Raw genomic sequence first — 19,866 nt, 5'->3', positions numbered from 1 at the left:
TGCCATCTGCCTGCAGGTGGTTCAACCTACGGATCCTGTCGAAGAACTAAGACCAGCTAAGAGCTGACAAGCTCCACCCCAGACAGAAGCACACCAGACAATTATTTAAGACCTTTATTAGCAGGTGCTTGCAGTTTGTTGACTTTTTTGAAAAAATCAAGTTGTAAACTTTTATTACAAATTAAAAATGAAGTTCTTAAAAATCTCAACTTGACCAGATATGAAACAATTTAAAAACCTTTAAAGGTGTATTGAGAAAAACCAGGCTTTTTTAAAAAACACGTTTGTCGTTACCAAAAAGAGACATCTTTAGGTAAAAATAATAAAAACCCCATGCTGCATAGATAATGCAGATAGTTCTAGTAATCTGGTCAACGGGCAAAAAGCAAGCACTTAAGGTCTTCAGCTCCAATCTTTTGTTCATTTCTTATTGCTGGAATTTCATATTCATTTCTTCTTGTTGGATGACTAAACTGGAAAGAAAAAACAGCTATCATGCATGGTTCACTGCTAGGTTCAGTACACCGAATGCCCCCGATCACAACACCATCCCAAGACACCAACAAACCTCAAACTGGCTTAACCTAAGACAGCGATTTCACACAGCAGTGGGTGGGGACAAAGCACCACTAACCCCAGACTGAGATGACTGCACACTCCCCAGTGTCAAGCAGAAAACTGGAAATGGGAAGGAATCTCCTGGTTTTGGAATGTAAGGGTAAGAAACAAGTGCACGGATAACTACATTAACAGGACCCACTGCATCATTGATCTGCCAGAGCAAAGACCAGCCGCACAGGCCATTCTAGAAGTTATCTTCTCACCTTTATTCCGGGCAAGAATGAGAAAATTAAAAACTACAAATTCCTAAATGATGGTATCAGGGTTGCCACTTTTCCTAAATAAACATCTAGCTTCCTTGCTCTAGTAGTTATCAATGTGATTGTAACTATTTCAAAGTTAAGATTAGCCAGACTCTCCTCAGCTTTGCATTCAACAGAACTGAAATTGGCTGAGGGGCCAAATATGGCTTTAACATATAACATGCCTGAAAAGGAATACTGGGTAATTTAAGATTAATCAGGGTGGGAGGCTTGGCTTCCCTTACCCCATGAACACAGGATCCCCTCTACCCTCAGCCACCTGTTAAAACGCAATGGATACCACTCCTGACTACTGGGCCAAGGCCAAGACCATCTGGGTGTACTTACCCGGATGATGGTAGAGATGTTAAGCCGGCATTTACTCAGCCCCGCCCTGCTCAGCCTCGGGAGCGGACGAATTCTCAGCTGGTGGATCGGCTGCTTTTGTCTCTTTGCCATCTTGTGGTTTAGGGTTATCTGGGCGTCTGCGTCGGTAATTGAAGTTGCGGCGGTACCGACGCTGAGGTGGCTGCTGACCCTGGGTCTCATCTCCTTGGTTTTCCTTATCTTCTTCATTGCCGTCCTCTCTAGGCTGTCTTTGGCGAGGAGGACCTCTGGAATGAACATCGTACAACTGAAGAATGGCAGAACCGGCTTCCTTCCTGCAACTCACCCACCCACAAAACATGTGGTTCACTCAACTAAATGGCTCAGTCTGGCCGCTCTCCTTTTATCAAGCAGGATTTAGCCAGCTTAGCAAAAACCAAGCAGAAGACAATTCATATCTCACAGACCGAGTGTGATGAATGTGTACAAGGAGATGGAAGTATAGAGTAGAAGGTATTTATGGACTGGCAAATATTTTCCGCAGCATACCAGAAAATCACGAAATAGCTAACAGAAGGACATCATCATCCATTCTGATGGTTGTTTTAAAATATTTCAATAGGCTTTCTGATAAGCAGGTTTGTGAACAAGTGCTATTAACCTCAGATGAGTACTTGCAAAAAGGAAGGAAATCAAAATCAAAGAAACCATACAAAATTATACAGCAGTCATTTGTCATTAGGGAAATCCAAGTTTAAAGCACAAGATACCAATTACACCCAGTCAGTGTGCCATACACACACGCACAGACAGCAAATAAGCTAGTTATGGTGAGGTGTGGGAAAACAAGAACTCTCATACTTTCCTGGTAGTAATATCAATGTAAACTTGTACAGCTGCCATAGAAAATGACAGTTCCTCCAAAGGCTAAGCAGAGTTATTAGCTGAGATCATTTACAAAAAATTACATGTACATTATGCAAGCCACTTATTAATATTCACTAAAGCTAAAAGGTAGGAACAACCCAAATATTCATCAATTGAGGAATACAAAAATATGGTTAGGCACATCATGGAATGTACTCTGGACATAAAAAGGAAGCAAGCACTGATAAATATAAATGTGCTGAAAAATCTTGAAAATAAATGTGTTAATTCAAAGAAGTCAGACATAAAAAGCCAACACTGGATGACTCCACTTGTATGTAATGTTCAGAATAAAGAAATCTACAGACAAAAAGATTAAGAGCCACTGGGTTACACACTATCTGAAAACTAAAGTTCAAGCAGTATATTCCAGCAATTTATTATCTTCAATCCACCGAGATTAAAGGTATCAGGACTTTTCTTTTTTTTTTTTTTTTGACAGGCAGAGTGGACAGTGAGAGAGAGAGGAAGGTCTTCCTTTTTGCCATTGGTTCACCCTCCAATGGCCGCTGCGGCCGGCGCATCGCGCTGATCTGAAGCCAGGAGCTAGGTGCTTCTCCTGGTCTCCCATGCGGGTGCAGGGCCCAAAAAGCACTTGGGCCATCCTCCACTGCACTCCCGGGCCATAGCAGAGAGCTGGCTTGGAAGAGGGGCAACTGGGATAGAATCCGGCGCCCCGACCGGGACTAGAACCCGGTGTGCCGGCGCCGCAAGGTGGAGGATTAGCCTGTTAAGCCATGGCGCCAGCCGTATCAGGACTTTTCAAAATCAAGGAAGACACTAAGACTTCTTTTTCCTGGAAATTAACAATGTCATGAAAATGCTGCACATACTCTTGTCCTTCCTTCCCCCTGCACTCACAGCTCCCCAGAAAGCCTCAGCATCAGGCCTTCTAGAGCTACAGGTCACGGTGGGACCTCACACGCGCCTCTATGTATCTCATTTTTTGCCTTCACATTCCCCAGAACCGTTATCTACCAATCCCAACTCATGCCCCATCCCCAAATCCCTTTCCCGAGGTCAATCTTGAGCAAGACAGCACCGACTTCCCTCCTCTGCAGCCCAAGCGGTGGCTGCTCTAACTCACCATCACTGTTGCTCAGACCCTCCCCGCTCCTGCAACACGAGGCTTTCAATCCCACAGACTGCTCCATTCACTACCCTCTGCTGCTAGAGCCTCAGGGGCAGCTACTACCTTCAGACTGGTCTCTCATCTGGGGCTTGTTTCCAAACTGGATTTCTCAATTTCAAACATCTGACTCTCCAATGATCTCTTACCATTTCTGCCCAATCTGAGCCTGCTGCTCAAATAACTAGAGAAATACAACCATGCTGGGTACACACATTTAAAATTTGTGCTCACTACTCTGCTTCTGAAAATTTTTCTTATCAATTTCTCCACCATGACTAGCTTCAAATCTTTGCCCCTAACTTCCCAAATATCCTTTCTCTCCTTCTGACTCAATCAAAGCTAAGACTTCTAGAAGTATTAGTATTTCCACTAATACCCTTGGACCCAGATATTCTGGTTTAAAATCTCAGAGAGGTAGGGCAACAGAGGGGGAGACCAGAGACAGAAAAATCTTCCATCTGCTAGTTCACTCCCCAAATGAGAGCAACAACCAGTGCTAAGCCAGAAAAAGTCAGAAGTTCCATCCTGGTTTCCCCCATGGGTAGCAGCGGTAAAGTACTTGGGCTGCCCTATGCTGCCTTCCCAGGTGCAGCTACATGAGCAAGAAGCCAGACTGGAAGCAGAACAGTCCGAAGACAGAGCTGGTGCTACAACATTATACAACACCAGCATTCCCAAGCAGTGGCTTAAACTGACACAATCACCACCAAAATGTATATTCTTAGGAGTGACAAAACAAAAATAATAAAAGTATAACCCTGACTTTAGAATTATTGGTCTACTTCTTCAGACACTCCTAATGCTTTAACAAGAGAACCTTTACCTTTTCTTCCTACCAAGGAAGCAGGCTTAATAGAGTGTGGCTTAAACTATTTTCTTACCTGTTCAAGGACCGAAAACTTGAAATTCCGTGCCCTCATTAACAAATAAAATAAAATAAAGTAGACCTCATCTACACAAGCTGTTTTTACCAAGTGCCATCAAAGATGCAAAGAACACATTCTCAAAGAAAACTGACTTCAAGTTACCTCTTAGGCATCTGATCAAAGAAAATGTCAGGTGTTAAACAAAGGACACAAAAGGACTGGGGGAAAAGCATGACCCTAACACATGCTTGATGGATTTTTAAAAGCAGAAATAGGTTAATGTGGACCATACCTGCGGAATCGTGGTCTATAACCCCGATACATATTCTGTCTCACTGGTCTACCTTGTTCTCCTGCACCCTGGTTGTCAGCACCCTGAGGAGACAGAGGAAATCAAGCCTACTGGATCAGTAACACTAAGGGTAAAATACCAACCAGGTTTAAAACAAAAATGCCCCCAATCATTAGTAATTATGACCATACTTTATATTAATCCCTTTGTTATCAGCAATCAAGTGCTTTCCATTGATTAGTTCACAAGTAGGATGGTAAGTCCAGGAAAGAGTAAAACAAAGTCTAACCACAAGTCAGTACATCATGCTGCTGCCGGTTTTGGTGACACTTACTTCCATCACTTCTCCCTGCACAGGAGGGTTGGAATACTGTGGTCGACGCCCATAGGGTCTCCGCATGTAGTAAGGTGGGAACCTTCGCCTGCGGTAGGGCCGGCGTTGTTGGGCCTGGCCTTCGGGAGCGCTCTCCGACCCCTCATTCTTTTCCCCACTCTCACTGTTCTGGTAATTCTGCTGGTAATTGCGTGGAGGACCCCTACGACGTGGGTAGCGTCTATAATGGTTACGGTCTGCTGCATATTTACTGCCTTGCACTGGAACTCCACCAGGACCTGTAACATTTGCTGCCTCCGCACCCTACAAAAACCATTATACAGTGACAAAGGAAATCAGAACACTTCAACAAATTCCAAAGTCAAACAAAAAAGAAAAATAAAAAAAGCAAATAAAAGGGGAAAAGGGAGGGAGGGGTGGGGATATGTGTGGCTGGGGTGCATAGGAACGACTACACATCAGCTCCTCACTGTTCTGAAGAGATTGCCCCCTAACTGTAGCCAGCACATTAGGCTTGATGCACCTGTGTTTATGTGGTCACCTGAATGCAACCATCCACATTAGAGCCACCATCCTAATGGATGACTTCTCCAAATTATTACCATACCGACCGAAGTCAAACCTTTACACAAAAAGCATCCTCACCTTTTCTCCTTCAACAACATCAAACTCCACAGTCTCTCCATCTCCTACACTGCGAAGGTACTTCCTGGGGTTATTCTTCTTTATGGCAGTCTAGTAATATCACATTCCAAAAATAGATTAACAGGGGAGAATAATGCACTTTTTCATTTAAAATGTACCAGAGTCAATATTACTTTAGCTTGGATATACACTTATCTTACATTTGCTTTAAATAAGTATGAAACCATCAGTGAGATTAGCAAAGTGGGGACCAATGCTACCCCCAACCTCAACCAAAATACTCCAATCATACAAGATCCCAGCATTTTACCACTTTTTTGCAAAACAAAAACAATTTAACACTCAAGACAAAAAACAATATTTATTTTTAAAAATGCTTTTTTCCAAAAGCATTATATGCAACTTAGAGAAAAATCAGGATATCCATGTATTCCCCAAAGACTGCACTTACTAGTAAAAGCTAGCCCCACACAGGACCAGTTTAGATGACAGGCAAGTTTGGCATTACATGCTTCAAAGTTGACCAAACCAACTTTGTCCCTGTGTTTCGACATCAAACTCAATTACAAATGTCAACCAAAATCCCTTCCAACCTGTCAGTGGAAATGCAATTCACATGTGTTAGCTATGCCACTCTTTATTATGACTGCATGGGACTGTTGGCTATTACCTCCCCAGAATACAATAACCTCAGTGATGTATCACTTCTCCTCCTCCAGACTCTTAGGGTAAAGGCAGAGGGAAGAATTACACCTCACCCTGTAGGTTATACTTTTACAGGTGCAAGTGGCAGAGTGAGGACTTTTCTAAATCCAGGTCTTAGGACTCCGAATTCCAGGTCCTTTCTACATCACAGTGGTATCCATTACAGGAGCACTCATGCATTTCCGTCCCAGAGGAGGCAGGACAACCGACAAATCTGAGGGCAATTAAACTGCGTTGCCCAGAACTGTCGTCTCCTTCATACACAATGAAGACCTGAGCAGCCAGCCAAAGTCCCAAGAAACAACTGAAACCACTTCCAAAACAAAGAGGAAAGCATATTGGTGACACCTTGTGGGTCAGTACAACTGGGTGAGTTCAAATAATTTGATCTCACCTGTCATCTAAACTGTCATGTAAGTTTTCATGCCTTTCATAAACAGCCAAACCTCAATTACCTGCAGTCATAGGGGACAGCAGAAGTGTGGTAACTGAAATTTCCAAACTTCAGTCAGCATCTTTAGCCCCCAGCCCTAACCCTGGAGTGCTGTCTACAGGCAGCAAGACTGACAAGTTCAGTCTGTTCCTAAGGCTGCATATTCTTTTGAACATACAGAAGGGAAGTTAACAGACAAATGTAAGAGTTGTCTTTACCCGAAAAACACCAATTTTACAGGCCATTTATTTTAAAGTATTTTGAGCAATTCTGTATTTACTCACATATAGAAATTAAGTATTTCTGTATTTACATGTGATCCTGGGACTTGGTAGGGTTTTGGCTACATTACAAATGATGCGGTTCCCCCCTTGTCAGTAAATGCTCCAAGCACCAAGCTACGGCAGTCGTCCTCATGAAGCATACTGCCACCTAAGCTCGATATGTGCCTCAATCAAGGTGAGGGTAGGACTTTAGGTTCTTTTGACTTCTAGATTACAACATTTAAAAAGTGGTTAAAAATTTCTTTTTCTTTTTCTTAATTTTATTTTTTGACAGGCAGAGTGGATAGTGGTCTCCCATGCGGGTGCAGGGCCCAAGCACTTGGGCCATCCTCCACTGCCTTCCCGGGCCATAGCGGAGAGCTGGCCTGGAAGAAGGGCAACCGGGATAGAACCCGGTGTGCCGGCGCCACAAGGCAGAGGATTAGCCTGTGAAGCCACGGCGCCGGCCAAAAATTTCTTAAATTTAGTACAAGGTGACAACATTTCAAGTCTTAGTGAAAAAAAAAAAACAAAAACAAAAAACAAAAAACACCTGCATATCACAGAAGTGTACATATACAAATGTGCTTTTCCTACCCATTCCACACCTGTGAGCTTAAGTTAATGGATGGAGCCTATAACATATTAAAATTTGAGATATTAGTATTCACTCGGCAGTGGCTTCCTTTGGCAGTCATCTTAACTCCTTAATGTCCAAGCATTTCCAAAACATTTTCTCAAATTATACTTACGGAAAAAGTTTACCATGTAGCAGTTATAATTTTCTCTTCTGAAAATAATGGAAGCCAATCTAAAAATTACTTAGTGTACAATCATCAATTGTGCCAAACACTGCCTTTCACGTCATCTTAAACTAGTGAGGACTCCTAAAATATTTTCCAAACCAATCAAACCTGCAAAGATTAAAAAGGGGCAGAGGGTAGAGGCAAATAAGCACTACCCATTCCAAACACTCCAGAATGAACAGAAGGACCCATGTTACTAGGCTGGTGCTTGGTGCCCATTTCACACGACTGTAATGCATCTATCCTATTCTCCAAACTGTGATATGTCCTTAGCAAAAAGGCTGACCTAACAACATCTGAAAACATCCTGCGACGTTCTAGGTATTAATAGCAACATTATTAGCACAAGATTCATGGAGATTATTTGTTCATCTGAAATTAGGTATGGAAATTTAGTGCAGTGAGGTTCAGCAGATGCAGCATTTGAAAAAGCTGTAGCTATTAACAAAATACCAATTTGAAGCACCTAATTAAGTAGACTCCATTACAAGGTGTATATTTAACCAGCCCACACCCTTCCTGTAGGAATTAAAACCATGTGGTGGTTGGACTTAACCTTTTGCAAGGAACACTAATCCATAAGACATCCAACCCTTTTCTTCTCACAAACCTTGAGCCAGAAGTGCAAGTATCTATACAAGCACTCACCTGGTGTACAAATACGTCTTCCTTGGTGTCATTCCTGCAAGACAGAACCAAGTTGAACAAATTAGAAAAATAGAATACATTGGTATATTTCCCTCCCCTTTTTGCCCCCAGAGACTTTCTGGTTGCCAATTAGCAACCAGGAAATCTGAACAGCAAAGTCAAGTAAGCCAATGTGACCTCTGCTTTAAAGACACAGTAAACTGTAATCTCACTGCCCATAGAAGGATAATCAAAAAGCCTAAGAAATCAAAGTATGGAGCCAGCGCTGTGCGGTAGCAGGTAAAGCCGCTGCCTGCAATGCTGGCATCCCATATGGACTCGGGTTCAAGTCCTGGCTGCTCCACTTCTAATCCAGCTCTCTGCTATGGCCTGAGAAAGCAGTGGAAGATGGCCCAAGTTCTTGGGCCCCTGCACCTATGTCAGAGACCCAGAAGAGGCTTCTGGCTTTGAATAGGTGCAGCTCTGGGCGTAGCAGCCAACTGGGGAGTGAACCAGATGGAGGACCTCTCTCTCTGCCTCTCCTCCTCCATGTAACTCTTTCAAATAAATACATAAATCCTTAAAAAAAAAAATCAAAGTGTGACCTACTGAGCCTTAACTAAGTGGGCAGAAGTGACTAGCAACATATGCTCTACCACTCCTTATCCTATTAAACATTAACAATGTTCCAGCACACCCCACCCTTACCTCTAGAGCATGGTTACTGACAGGAAAAACAGCAACACTTTTTCCCATTCACCCTCAATCATTTCCTCTCCAACATTTTCAACCCCTAAACTTCTTGGAGGTTGTCATAATGCCCTCAGAAGCCTGCTCCCACAGGAAGAACTCAAGATGGGTCACACTGTTGGTCTCTCAGTTGTAATAAACTCTGGTTCAGGGTGTTGGTGGTGATGGAGAGGACCATGTTTGTGGGAAATAATGGGCTATGTCAAATCTTTATACTTTGAGACCAATTCTAATCTGTGAACCAGAAATTTCTGAAGGCAGCAGCAACAAAGCCGAGTAAGTACACACATGACCACTGCCAGTATCGTTCCCACCACTCACGTGCCAAGCACTGTGCTAGGTAGATACAGGGTCAAAGACGAACAAGACTGTACGTGGCTGGGTTCAATAACCAGCTCCAGCTCCTCACCCAGCTTTCTAATGTGTATCCTGGGAGGTGGCAGTGATGGTTCAAGTAGCTGGGTCCCTGCTATCTGTGTGCCAAGACCTTGGGTTCCTGGCTCCTGGCTGTGGTAAGCATTTAGGTAATGAACTGATAATGGGGACTCTATGTATGTTTTATCTATAAATGGATAAATAAATACAGGTTAATCCCTCACACTCCAAACAAGAACATGACCTAATACTACTGGATGAAAATCTAGAGGCAATCTAAGGAAAGTTTATGTATAAGGAGCCCACTTAGTTTTAAAAGCCACTCCAGAATCCATGGAACCACAGATACAAGAGGAAACTGAGATATCTTTCCCCCAGGCAAACTGGGGAAAACTCTGGCTAGCTGAACGTTAGAAATGAGGAAGTTCAAAAACGAATGATCTGGGTTCTTTAGCTTGGAGGGTGGGATTAGCTGATGATACCAGAACAAGAACCACACTGGAGAAGAAACAATTTTCCAGGTGTTTGGTGATCTGCCCCACCCTCTTCACTGTCAGTAGGTCAGAAGAGGCTCCAATAGTAACTCTAGTATTTAATGACAAAGGGAACAAAGGTTACAGTGAACTAGACCGACCAGCTTACTGATTTGACAGTTTCTTGCTAATCTGTGAAGCAATGTATACACCAAAACAATTCACAAAAGATTAACTTAATTTCAGACCTGCAAGTTGTACCTTGGATTATCAGTACATAAGAACACTTTAATTTATAGGAACAAGATATTTCAAGCCAAAAGAATTGCAAAAGATAATCATGATGAGTGACTAAAAATGAATCTTTCAAAAGAAAAGATGAATATTAAGACCTAAGAATTGGGGCAAGCACTGTGGCATAGTAGGCTAAGCCTCTGCCTGTGGATGGCTGCTGGTTCGAGTTGCGGCTGCTCCTCTTTTGATCCAGCTCTCTCTGCTCATGGCTTGGGAAAGCAGTGAAGATGGCCTACGTGCTTGGGCCCCTGTACGCCCATGAGACCCAGAAGTTCCTGGCTCCTGGCTTTGGACTGACTCAGCTCTGGCCACTGCAGCCACTGGAGGGCAGGGGGTGTGAACCAGCCTCTCTAACTGCCTCTCAAGATCTGGTATTTTGAGGCCAGCACTGTGGCACAGCAGGTGAAGTCTCCATCTGTGATGCCAGCATCCCATATGGGTGCCGGCTGGAGATCAGATTGCTCCACTTCTGATCTAGCTTCTTGCTAATGTGCCTGGGGAACGCAGCAGAAGATGGCCCAAGTGCTTGGGCCCTTGCACCCACTTAGGGCAACCAGAAGAGGCTCCTAACTCCTGGCTTCAGCACGGGCCAGCCTTGGCCATTGCGGCAATTTGGACAGATCTGTCTCTTCCTCTGTGTAACTCTTTCAAATAAAACCCTTAAAAAAAAATCTGGTACTCTGAGTGATGCTTAGACTGTTTTAATGTGCTCTGAATTCATTAAAATCCCAACTCCTGCTGAGTTTTCATTACTAATGATAATTCTACCCTTGGATCTAGGTAGCTAATACACCTTTATCAAACCCTATTTAGGGTGGCATTCACTAGTTATGTCTTCTAATGTAGAGGCAAACAGGTATTCATACACCAAAAGGATTATATACTGCAGTAAAAGAGCATTAGGAAATTTTCTGACACTATTGATCTAGTACAGACAGTCTGAAAGAATAGTACATGGTGGGCAGAGGAAGACGCTCCCTGAGTGCTACGTCTGAGTCCTGGCTGCTCCACTTCTGATCCAGCTTCCTGCTAATATAATCTAGGAAACCAGCAGAGGATAGCCCAAGTATTGGAGCACCTGCCACCCACGTGGGAGACCCAGACGGAGTTTGTAGCTCTTGGCTTCAGTATGGTCCAGCACTAGCCTTTGCTGGCAGGGAGAGTGAACCAGTGGATAGGAAGATCTTTCTCTTTTATTTAAATTTATTTGAAAGGCACAGTTAATCTTCAAAAACAGAAGTATACGGTTAGCAATACAAAGTAGTATCACTACAGGCTAACAATGTTATGCCAGATAAAGAATACTCATTTATCTTGCTGACACTAAGGCAGTGCTGACACTGGGTGCAACTTGTTAACTACCCAGAAACTTCAGGCCCTGCTAACAGGAAGCCAGGTTTTTATTCTTGATTCTTTTATTCATGATTAACTGTTTTGTGACTTTAGCAAGCTGAATCCTCATTGGATCTTTTTCTCCACTTGCCCTCACCTGCAAAATGAGAAAAACTACACTAGACACACAGCAGCTTGTATTGCTGATGGCTTAAACATTCCAAACATCACGCCAAGTGCTTCAAATAGATCATTCAATCCTCAGCACCCTGATCCCTCATTCTATAAATTAGGTGTAGTACTGGTCTTCAGCTCTTCAGTACTGGCCCTGCTCTTTACTATGCTGCCAGCTCAAAAAGGCCCTGTTCGAAATCTGACATTTTATCTTTAGAGGTAAATTACAGAATTATTACATGTAACAGGGTTCTGTGAGAGCAAATGGTAAATATTTAAGGCTTTTTTTGGGCCACACAGTGTCTGTTTTTCTCACACACCCCACCCCCAAACTCTTTAAAAATGTAAAGACCATTCTCAGCTCACTAGTCATACAAAAACAGGCTGTGGGTGGGTGATGACCCCTGATCTACATCCTTCTTCTACCATTAGCACCTACATACTGTAGGGCTATGGCAGGCATGTCAAGCTTTTCAATTACGTATTGGGTTGTCACTAAATTTTAGCCTTCCTTTTGAACTAAAACCTAATTCCCATCTCTCCTCTAAACCTATCCAGATTGACAAGGCTAACAGGGGGTCACTGGGTTCAAGACCCAGCCCTACTCCTTATTTCAGCTTTCAGCAAATGAAGACATTGGGAGGGGAGACATGGAGTTGAGTTCATGGCTTCAGCTTGGCCCAGACCAGCCTAGCCTCTCTTCCACTGAGGGAGGGGAGAGATCATGTCTTTCAAATTAAAAAAAAAAAAAAAAAAAAAAAGGACAGGAAGTAAACAAAACACCTAACCCGCTCAAAGCAACCTTCTAGCGACTCAAAACAGCAATTACAGCTTGACTAGTGCTCTGCATGACTTAGAACTACGTGAATTCCAGAGTTTGCTTTTCATGGCCCCCTTCCTCCCTCCCTCTCCCCCACCAAGCGCTGGCTAGCACCTTCACCACACTTGACTACCAGCCCTCCCATTCCTAAGACACTCTATTCTAGCTGTATACATTTTAAGTTTTTGCCAATACACAATATTGCCTTAAGAGAACCAACTGCAATTAAGTTTATCCAAAACAAATGATCTTTATTACCTTGCTGTAGACAATCTGCTATTAACCAAGCTGCTATTAACATCTTAACTCACCTAACTGCATAAATTATGCTCCACCACCTAAAGCATCCAGATACACATTCCCAAACCTTGCAGGTGGCTGCAAGATTACAACCCCTCACTTACTTTTCATTTGTTTTCTATAAGCAGTCTTCACACTCAGTCTACCTTCTACCTTGGGCTGGACTATGGACACCTACGGGCTAAGACTGTAGGAAACACAAACTGCAGTTCCACTACTAGGAAAATGAAGGTTAATACACTATTCTAAGAGATTTGTAAGATCAAAAGACCTTACTTTTGGGGGTGGGAAGACAGGAGGGACCACTATGTGACAGTATTTCTGTGACCTCGTACACATGGATGACTTTGGCCATTTAAAGATCAGTGGCTAGGGGTGAAGTTTTGCACAGCAGTTAAGACACTTGGAATACTGGCATCTGGCAACACCTTTGTTTCTGATTCAGCTTCCTGGGAAGCAGCAGGTGATGGCTCAAGTATTAGGTGCCTACTACCCACAGAGTTGCCAGTTCCTGGCTTCTTCTGCCTGGCCCAGTCTTGACTGTTGTGGGCATTTGGAGAGCAAACCAGGATAGACGATCCTGCCTCTTAAGTAAATAAATAGCAAAAACACAGTGGCCAATGTAACCAATATAACCTCTCTCCTCAGGCTCCCAGTTCCACCTTCCCTAGAGGCACAGCAGTTAGTAGTCAGTCACCTTACGGTCCGCTCACATGGCTTACAAAGTAAAGCTTGAGGCCAAGCTCTGCCTGACTTCAGCAGTCCTGGAGACTTCTGGCAATCATCTTCCCACAGGTGTACAAACTTTTTCTGCAAGAGCATTAAATATTTTAGGCGGTTTAAGGTCTTTACTTGAGCCATCACAGCTGCCATCAAGGCCTGCATCCGCAGGAAGCTGGAACCAGGAACTGAGCCCAGGGACTCCTATGTGGAACATGGATATCCTAAAGGCTAGGCCAAACACCCGCCTCAATTTTTAAAAGACAACTACTGTCCCAACAAAAATAGCCAGAGTAAATTTAGCCAGTAGGTCATCAGTTTGTGACCTCTATTTGATTCTCTTTGCTTCAAATTTCTTGCTCACCTCAAAGCTTCAGGATGAAGTATTTTAATTACTCTGGATAACAGAAAACACTTCAAATTTTGCTCACTATAAAACATGCATGTCCCTTGGGAAAACAAATTATCACTTACTCATGGCAATCTGTTACAAGCTTGGTGAATGTGGTTCAATCCTCAACAGCTAATACAATGGGACAGTAGCATGGAGGAGTCATACGGTTTTGCAGACAAACTACACCAATGTCTCAAGATCCCAGAATACACTAATAAAATAAAGCTACAACTTTTGCTATTTTAAGAGCTGTATTCTCCTTATTTTAACACCTTTCATGAAATGAAATCAGAGGAAAACACTTTAAAGAAAAATACCCTAAGCTGTTAATTCATCACGAGCAAAAGCTTAGGCTGAAAAAAAATTTACAATGGAAATATGTCTTTAAAGGCAGAAAACTTGAAATGCCCTGTAGTTTATAGACATACCCTAACCTAGAATACATACAGGAACAGTACACGTTCTGACTCCCTTCCTCAGGGAGGCCAAGTGCCTTCAATCCAGTCTTGATATTTTACTACATGAACCACATATAAAACCAACTGCTAACTTCCAAACTATAGTTAAGAAGAATGTCTTCCTTAATTAAGGCAAACCTCCCCTATATTTAATTGGAGTCAGATTTTACAGTACTTATTAAACAAAAGTCTCAGAATTCTAACGAGTATAGAAACAAAAAGGGCAGTTTTACCAGAGAATGTGGCAAAAATAGCTGAGGTTGGGATACAAAGGAACATCAAAAGCCAGCTTGCGTTTGTTTAACTTGCCCTCAAGGATGATCAACTGAATTAACACAAAGCCAAGACAGTCAATGAATGGCATCTCAAGGGATACTAATAAAATGTAAACTACATAGTACACCCTTAACTTGCATAAAAACTGTTCTTAGCAAGTCATGACCTATGTCCACTTTACAAAAATGCAACTGACACATGTTGAAGTTTGACACACACAAAACTACACCATAAAATACATACAAAAACTACAATCCCCCCACTGAGAAGACTGCCAATTATAGACCCCTCCAATGTACGCACAGATCTTACTACGTTGGATCAAAGTTTAAAAGCAATGATTCTGAAGATACACCCATAGACCATTATCATTGACAATTTTGTTAAAAATGTACCCAGACCTAGTGAATCCCAAGTTAGAAGGAATTCCGAATTAGCATTTTTACACCCTCCCAAGGTAAGCACTCTGAAATCTGGAAACTATCGGTTGAGCTGGGCCAGTAATGAGAAATCAAGGGTAAGATGAAAATATCAACTAAAACACTAATTCAGATGTCAGTTAAAAGCAATCAATCATATGGAAGCACAAAGCATTCTGTTCCTTCATGAGTAACCCATTATCAAAAACACTGACAGAAAATCGGGCTTTGGCAGATTTGGGGAGAAACAAAATTGTTTTCCCCCAACTGCAATGTAGAGAGCAGACAGACCATCAAATGCCTATAATCTCCTATTTTGTGTGTTTCCACAATACTCTTGGGTGGATTAACGAACAATTTCCCATCGTGTCTGTCTCTTAAAAGCTCGATTTTGCCCATTTGGGGTCCATTTCAAACATTTTCTCTTCCTCCTACATTGAAGCAGTCGTTCAAACGCCTGGCTGTTTAGCACCCTCTAAGGATGTGAGAGAGAACATGCTGACACGGCGCCAGGTGTACCTGTAAGGCCAAGACTGCGATTGGCATTCGCGGTGCTCTGCACCCCTGGAGCTGCACTACTCGCCTTGGCAGCCATCTTGAACATGATGCCCGGCTCACAAGGGAGCCCACGGAGTACAGTCAACTGCACGTTCCCACCACTACTGCTACAAACGGCTCTACGTGCAAACCCTGCAGACGCAGTTCCAGCTTTCCCTCTCAATGCGGAGAACGCCGTTAACGTCCCAGGGCCTGGGGCCACTCTAATAAGCTACTGCCAGGGCTTCAACGAAAATGGGCTCCATCAGTCTAATTCTGGGACAAGGAAGCAGAAGTCAAAACTGAGGAAGGAAAAGGCCCGCTCTCTTTCAGCTATTCACTCTATGAGCAAAGCGTAAGGCAAAGGCATGGAAAACCCTAAACAAAGGCAGTATCACCCTACGACGTGACAAAACCTTTCACACTGGACACATCGCATCCTGTCACCCCGAAGCTAACAGGCAGGCTGTGCACCGCTGGCTCCCACTCCCAAACACTCATCGCAGCAAAGTCCAAGGCTGCCAAGGACGAGCAAGTCCTGGCCCTCTCTGCCCGCCGGCCTGCCACCGCCGTGCCGCACCGGAACCCAGCCTCCGCGGCTAGCCCCAGACTACCACTGAGCTGCGGAACAAAGGCAATCTCCAGACCCACGCGTCCCCGCAGTCACCCAGGAACTCGATCGCGAAACGTGCCGGCGCGCCAGCCGCCCAGCCCCGCAGGGCCCGCGCGCCGGGGTGGGAAGGAGGCTGCAGGGCGGGCATCTCACCTGTTGATGAAACCATATCCGTTCCTTACATTGAACCATTTTACTGTTCCCAAAACCTTCGTTGCTGGAAAACAAAACAAAAGCAAAACAAGCCGCGATCACCACGCTGTCCTTTTCTCCTTGCGTCTCTTCCTCCCAGCAGCCCGGCTTCGGCATCCGGCCGCGGCCACCTGACAGCCCTTTCTCTCCGCGAGCGCGGCGCCTCAGCCGCACACGTGGGTGAGCGCGAAGGCGCGGGCCGCCCCCGGGGCAGGCCCAAGATGGGTGTGTGCGCAGGCCGCGGGCGGGGAGCACGTGAGGAAGGGGAAGCCGTCCCGGCCCACTCCGGCCTGCGTAGGCGGCGCCGCGCCCTCCGGGCACACGCGGAAGGGAGCTGGGTGGGGAGCCGGGAACAACGGCGTGCGGGCGCAGCGCACGAGGCCGGCGGGCGGGCGGGCGGGCGCACCGGGGGACCCCGCCGCACACGCGGCCGGCGGGCGCGCGGCCGCAGGGGGAGGGGCGCGGGGCCGCGCGGGGTCCGCAGGGGGCGCGGGGGCGGCGTGCGCGCGGCCGGAGCCCGCGAGGGCCGAGTGGGGGCCGGGGGGGAGGGGCGGCCGCGCGCCGCGGACCCGTCCCGCGGGCCGCGCGCGCCCGCCGGCTCGCCCCGCTCCGGCTAACGGTTCCGCGGCTAGGCTTCCCCACGGCCCCACCCCCGTCCGCGTCCAGCCCTCACCGATGACCTTCTTGTCCCCGCCGGCGGGCGCCGCCGATGTGAGGCCGCCCGGGCCACCGCTCCCTGCGCCGCTGCCCGTGGTGCCGGGCTTGGTTTCGGCGGCGCTGAGGGCGGGGGCGGCGGGGGGGGCGGCGGGCGGCTGCTGGGTCTCGGCCTCGCTGCTCATGGTTGCGGTGATGGTGACTGGGGCCGGCTGCGGCAGCTGCGGCTCCTCCCGGGGTGTGATGGTAACTAGGCCGGCGGCGGCGGTGGGGCTGCTCAGGGCTCTCTGGGGTCCGCTCTCCGCTCCCGCTACCGATCGAACTAGCGAGAATGGCGGGACAGGCGGGATAAGCCTTGCGATCCACCCGCCCCCGGCATTGTTCACTGGCCCGCAGTGCTGTCAATCTCACCACCTGACCCCAATTCCTGGCTTCCATTGGCTAACACGTTATCACTCCTCCATTCTCATTGGCCCGTTGGCGGCTAATTCGGCCGACCTACAACCGTTCCTGCCTCCGCCGCCATAGAGACCGGAACTAGAATTAGAGTAGTTACCACGAGAACCATAGAGTACCCGAGAGGATGGGCAGAGGGAACGTGACTTTCACGAGGCTGCATCCCGCGGGCGCTCCGCGTTCACGGTTGAATCTATCCCGTGCCCGCTGAAGAGAAGGCATGACCAAACACCTGGGCCGTCACTGGTTGGCCTGGCCCGGGGCCACGTCCTAGCGCTTCGGGGAGAAGCCTCCCTCTCTCCTCTCCCGTGCTGTCGGGTGAGAGAGCTGTCTTTTTAATGGCCGTGTGCTCGCGGCACAGCCGGCGGCTTCTGGAGCTGACTGAAGACGTGCGTGCTGGGAGAGCAGTCACCTTGGAGCGGCCACGCAGGCTCTCAGCCGCCGGGCTCGGCGCGTTTGGGGCGGGGGTGTACTCCGGACCTGACTTCCGACCCCCGCGTGCGAGGAGTGTCTTCCTGCTTTAGTCGCCCTTTTTGTACTGGCCACGAATGGGACTGGATTTCGGATCACGTTTATTGAACAAGCCAGGCTTTACGTTTGCATTTTATTCCTAGAACCACCACGTGAGATAGGAATTATGTCCACGTTTCACAAACGGCACACCTGAGGCTGCCAGCCTGATGTGGCCGAAGTCTTCCGCCCACTTGGTTCGGTCCTAATTAGGCGTCTTGCGGGGGTTCGGGGTGAAACCGTTCGCGAGTCCACCTGCCCTCCGACCGAGACAGAATTTAAATACTCAACACTCAGAACGCCCCGGAGCTGCGAAAGCACAAAGCCTTTTGGGAGTGGAAGCAGGAAGAGGGTGGGGTGCACAGGGAGGGTTGTGGAAAGGCCTGGAGGCAGGAAGAGATGAGGTCTCCGGGGAATGTCAGTAGCCCACTAAGACCGGAGTGAAGCCTGAGGTTACAGGGGTAGGCAAGGTCAACTAGCTGTTTCATTGGGCATTTTTATATGTATTTGAAATGCAGAGTAACAGGAAGATACAGAGAGATTGATCCCATCTGCGAGTTCCCTCCCCAAATGACCCCATCAGCCCGGAGCCAGGAACTCCGTCTGGCTGTCCCATGTGTGTGGCAGGGAGCTGGATTGGAGGTGGAGCAGCCAGGACTCCCACAGGTGCTCTGATGGGATGCTGGTGTCACACGCAGCTGTTTAAGCCCTTTTATTTTTTTATTTTTATTATTTTTTTTTGACAGGCAGAGTGGATAGTGAGAGAGAGAGAGACAGAGAGAAAGGTCTTCCTTTTGCCGTTGGTTCACCCTCCAATGGCCGCTGTGGCCGGCGCATCTCGCTGATCTGAAGCCAGGAGCCAGGTGCTTCTCCTGGTCTCCCATGGGGTGCAGGGCCCAAGCACTTGGGCCATCCTCCACTGCACTCCCGGGCCACAGCAGAGAGCTGGCCTGGAAGAGGGGCAACCGGGATAGAATCCGGCGCCCCGACTGGGACTAGAACCTGGTGTGCCGGCGCCGCAAGGTGGAGGATTAGCCTGTTAAGCCACGGCGCCGGCCAAGCCCTTTTATTTTTTAAAGATTTTATTTATTTGAAAGGCAGAATGACAGAGTAATTTGGAATTTTTTCAAAGGTCAGGAGTGGAAGCCGGCGCTGCGGCTCACTAGGCTAATCCTCCGCCTTGCGGCGCCGGCACACCGGGTTCTGTCCCGGTTACCCCTCTTCCAGGCCAGCTCTCTGCTGTGGCCCGGGAGTGCAGTGGAGGATGGCCCAAGTGCTTGGGCCCTGCACCCCATGGGAGACCAGGAGGAAGCACAGAGGAAGCACCTGGCTCCTGCCTTGGGATCAGCGCGGTGCGCTGGCTGCAGTGCGCCCGCCGCGGCGGCCATTGGAGGGTGAACCAACAGCAAAGAAAGACCTTTCTCTCTGTCTCTCTCTCTCACTGTCCACTCTGCCTGTCAAAAAAAAAAACAAAAACAAAAAACACAAAGGTCAGGAGTGGAACGGGCAACATTAACGTTGTGAGTAGGGAATGGCACCTTTTTTTTTTTTTTGGACAGGCAGAGTTAGTGAGAGAAACAAAGAGAAAGGTCTTCCTTCCGTTGGTTCACCCCCCAAATGGCTGCTACATCCGGCACATTGCGCTGATCCAAAGGCAGGAGCCAGGTGCTTCTCCTGGTCTCCCATGCGGGTGCAGGGCCCAAGCACTTAGGCCATCCTCCACTGCCTTCCCGGGCCACAGCAGAGAGCTGGCCTGGAAGAGGAGCAACTGGGACAGAAGCCGGTGCGCAACCGGGACTAGAACCTGGGGTGTCGGCGCAGCAGAGGATTAGCCTAGTGAGCCACAGCGCCGCCATGGCATCTTCTTTTTTATTTTTATTTTTATTTTATTTTATTTTA

At 46.8% G+C, this 19,866-nt stretch overlaps 1 protein-coding gene across 1 annotated transcript; it reads right to left on the bottom strand.

Annotated features, from left to right (window-relative positions):
• Positions 1–323: 323 nt before the first annotated feature.
• YBX1 (Y-box binding protein 1) lies at positions 324–17,332 on the bottom strand. Its single transcript, XM_062191089.1, has 8 exons — positions 17,021–17,332; positions 16,309–16,372; positions 8,242–8,275; positions 5,387–5,476; positions 4,742–5,044; positions 4,408–4,490; positions 1,212–1,525; positions 324–473 (listed from the first exon to the last, which is right to left on the bottom strand). Exons 1-7 carry the CDS (start codon positions 17,184–17,186, stop codon positions 1,243–1,245), a joined length of 1,023 nt encoding a protein of 340 aa, XP_062047073.1. The 5' UTR covers positions 17,187–17,332; the 3' UTR covers positions 324–473; positions 1,212–1,242.
• Between the last annotated feature and the right edge of the window lie 2,534 nt (positions 17,333–19,866).

Source organism: Lepus europaeus, chromosome 5 (genome assembly GCF_033115175.1).
Source record: "Lepus europaeus isolate LE1 chromosome 5, mLepTim1.pri, whole genome shotgun sequence".
In the NCBI taxonomy this organism is placed as follows: Eukaryota; Metazoa; Chordata; class Mammalia; order Lagomorpha; family Leporidae; genus Lepus; species Lepus europaeus.
This window is presented reverse-complemented; position numbering and strand designations above follow the sequence as displayed.

Bases quoted from the DNA above. Each gene is read 5' to 3' on its own strand.
- YBX1 (XM_062191089.1), bottom strand. From the start codon at position 17,186: ATGAGCAGCGAGGCCGAGACCCAGCAGCCGCCCGCCGCCCCCCCCGCC. The intron at 5,477-8,241 runs GTGAGTGCTTGT...TGATATTACTAG, and splicing joins AAGACGTATTTGTACACCAG to ACTGCCATAAAGAAGAATAA. The intron at 4,491-4,741 runs GTAAGTGTCACC...CTGTCTCCTCAG, and splicing joins TGCAGGGAGAAGTGATGGAA to GGTGCTGACAACCAGGGTGC.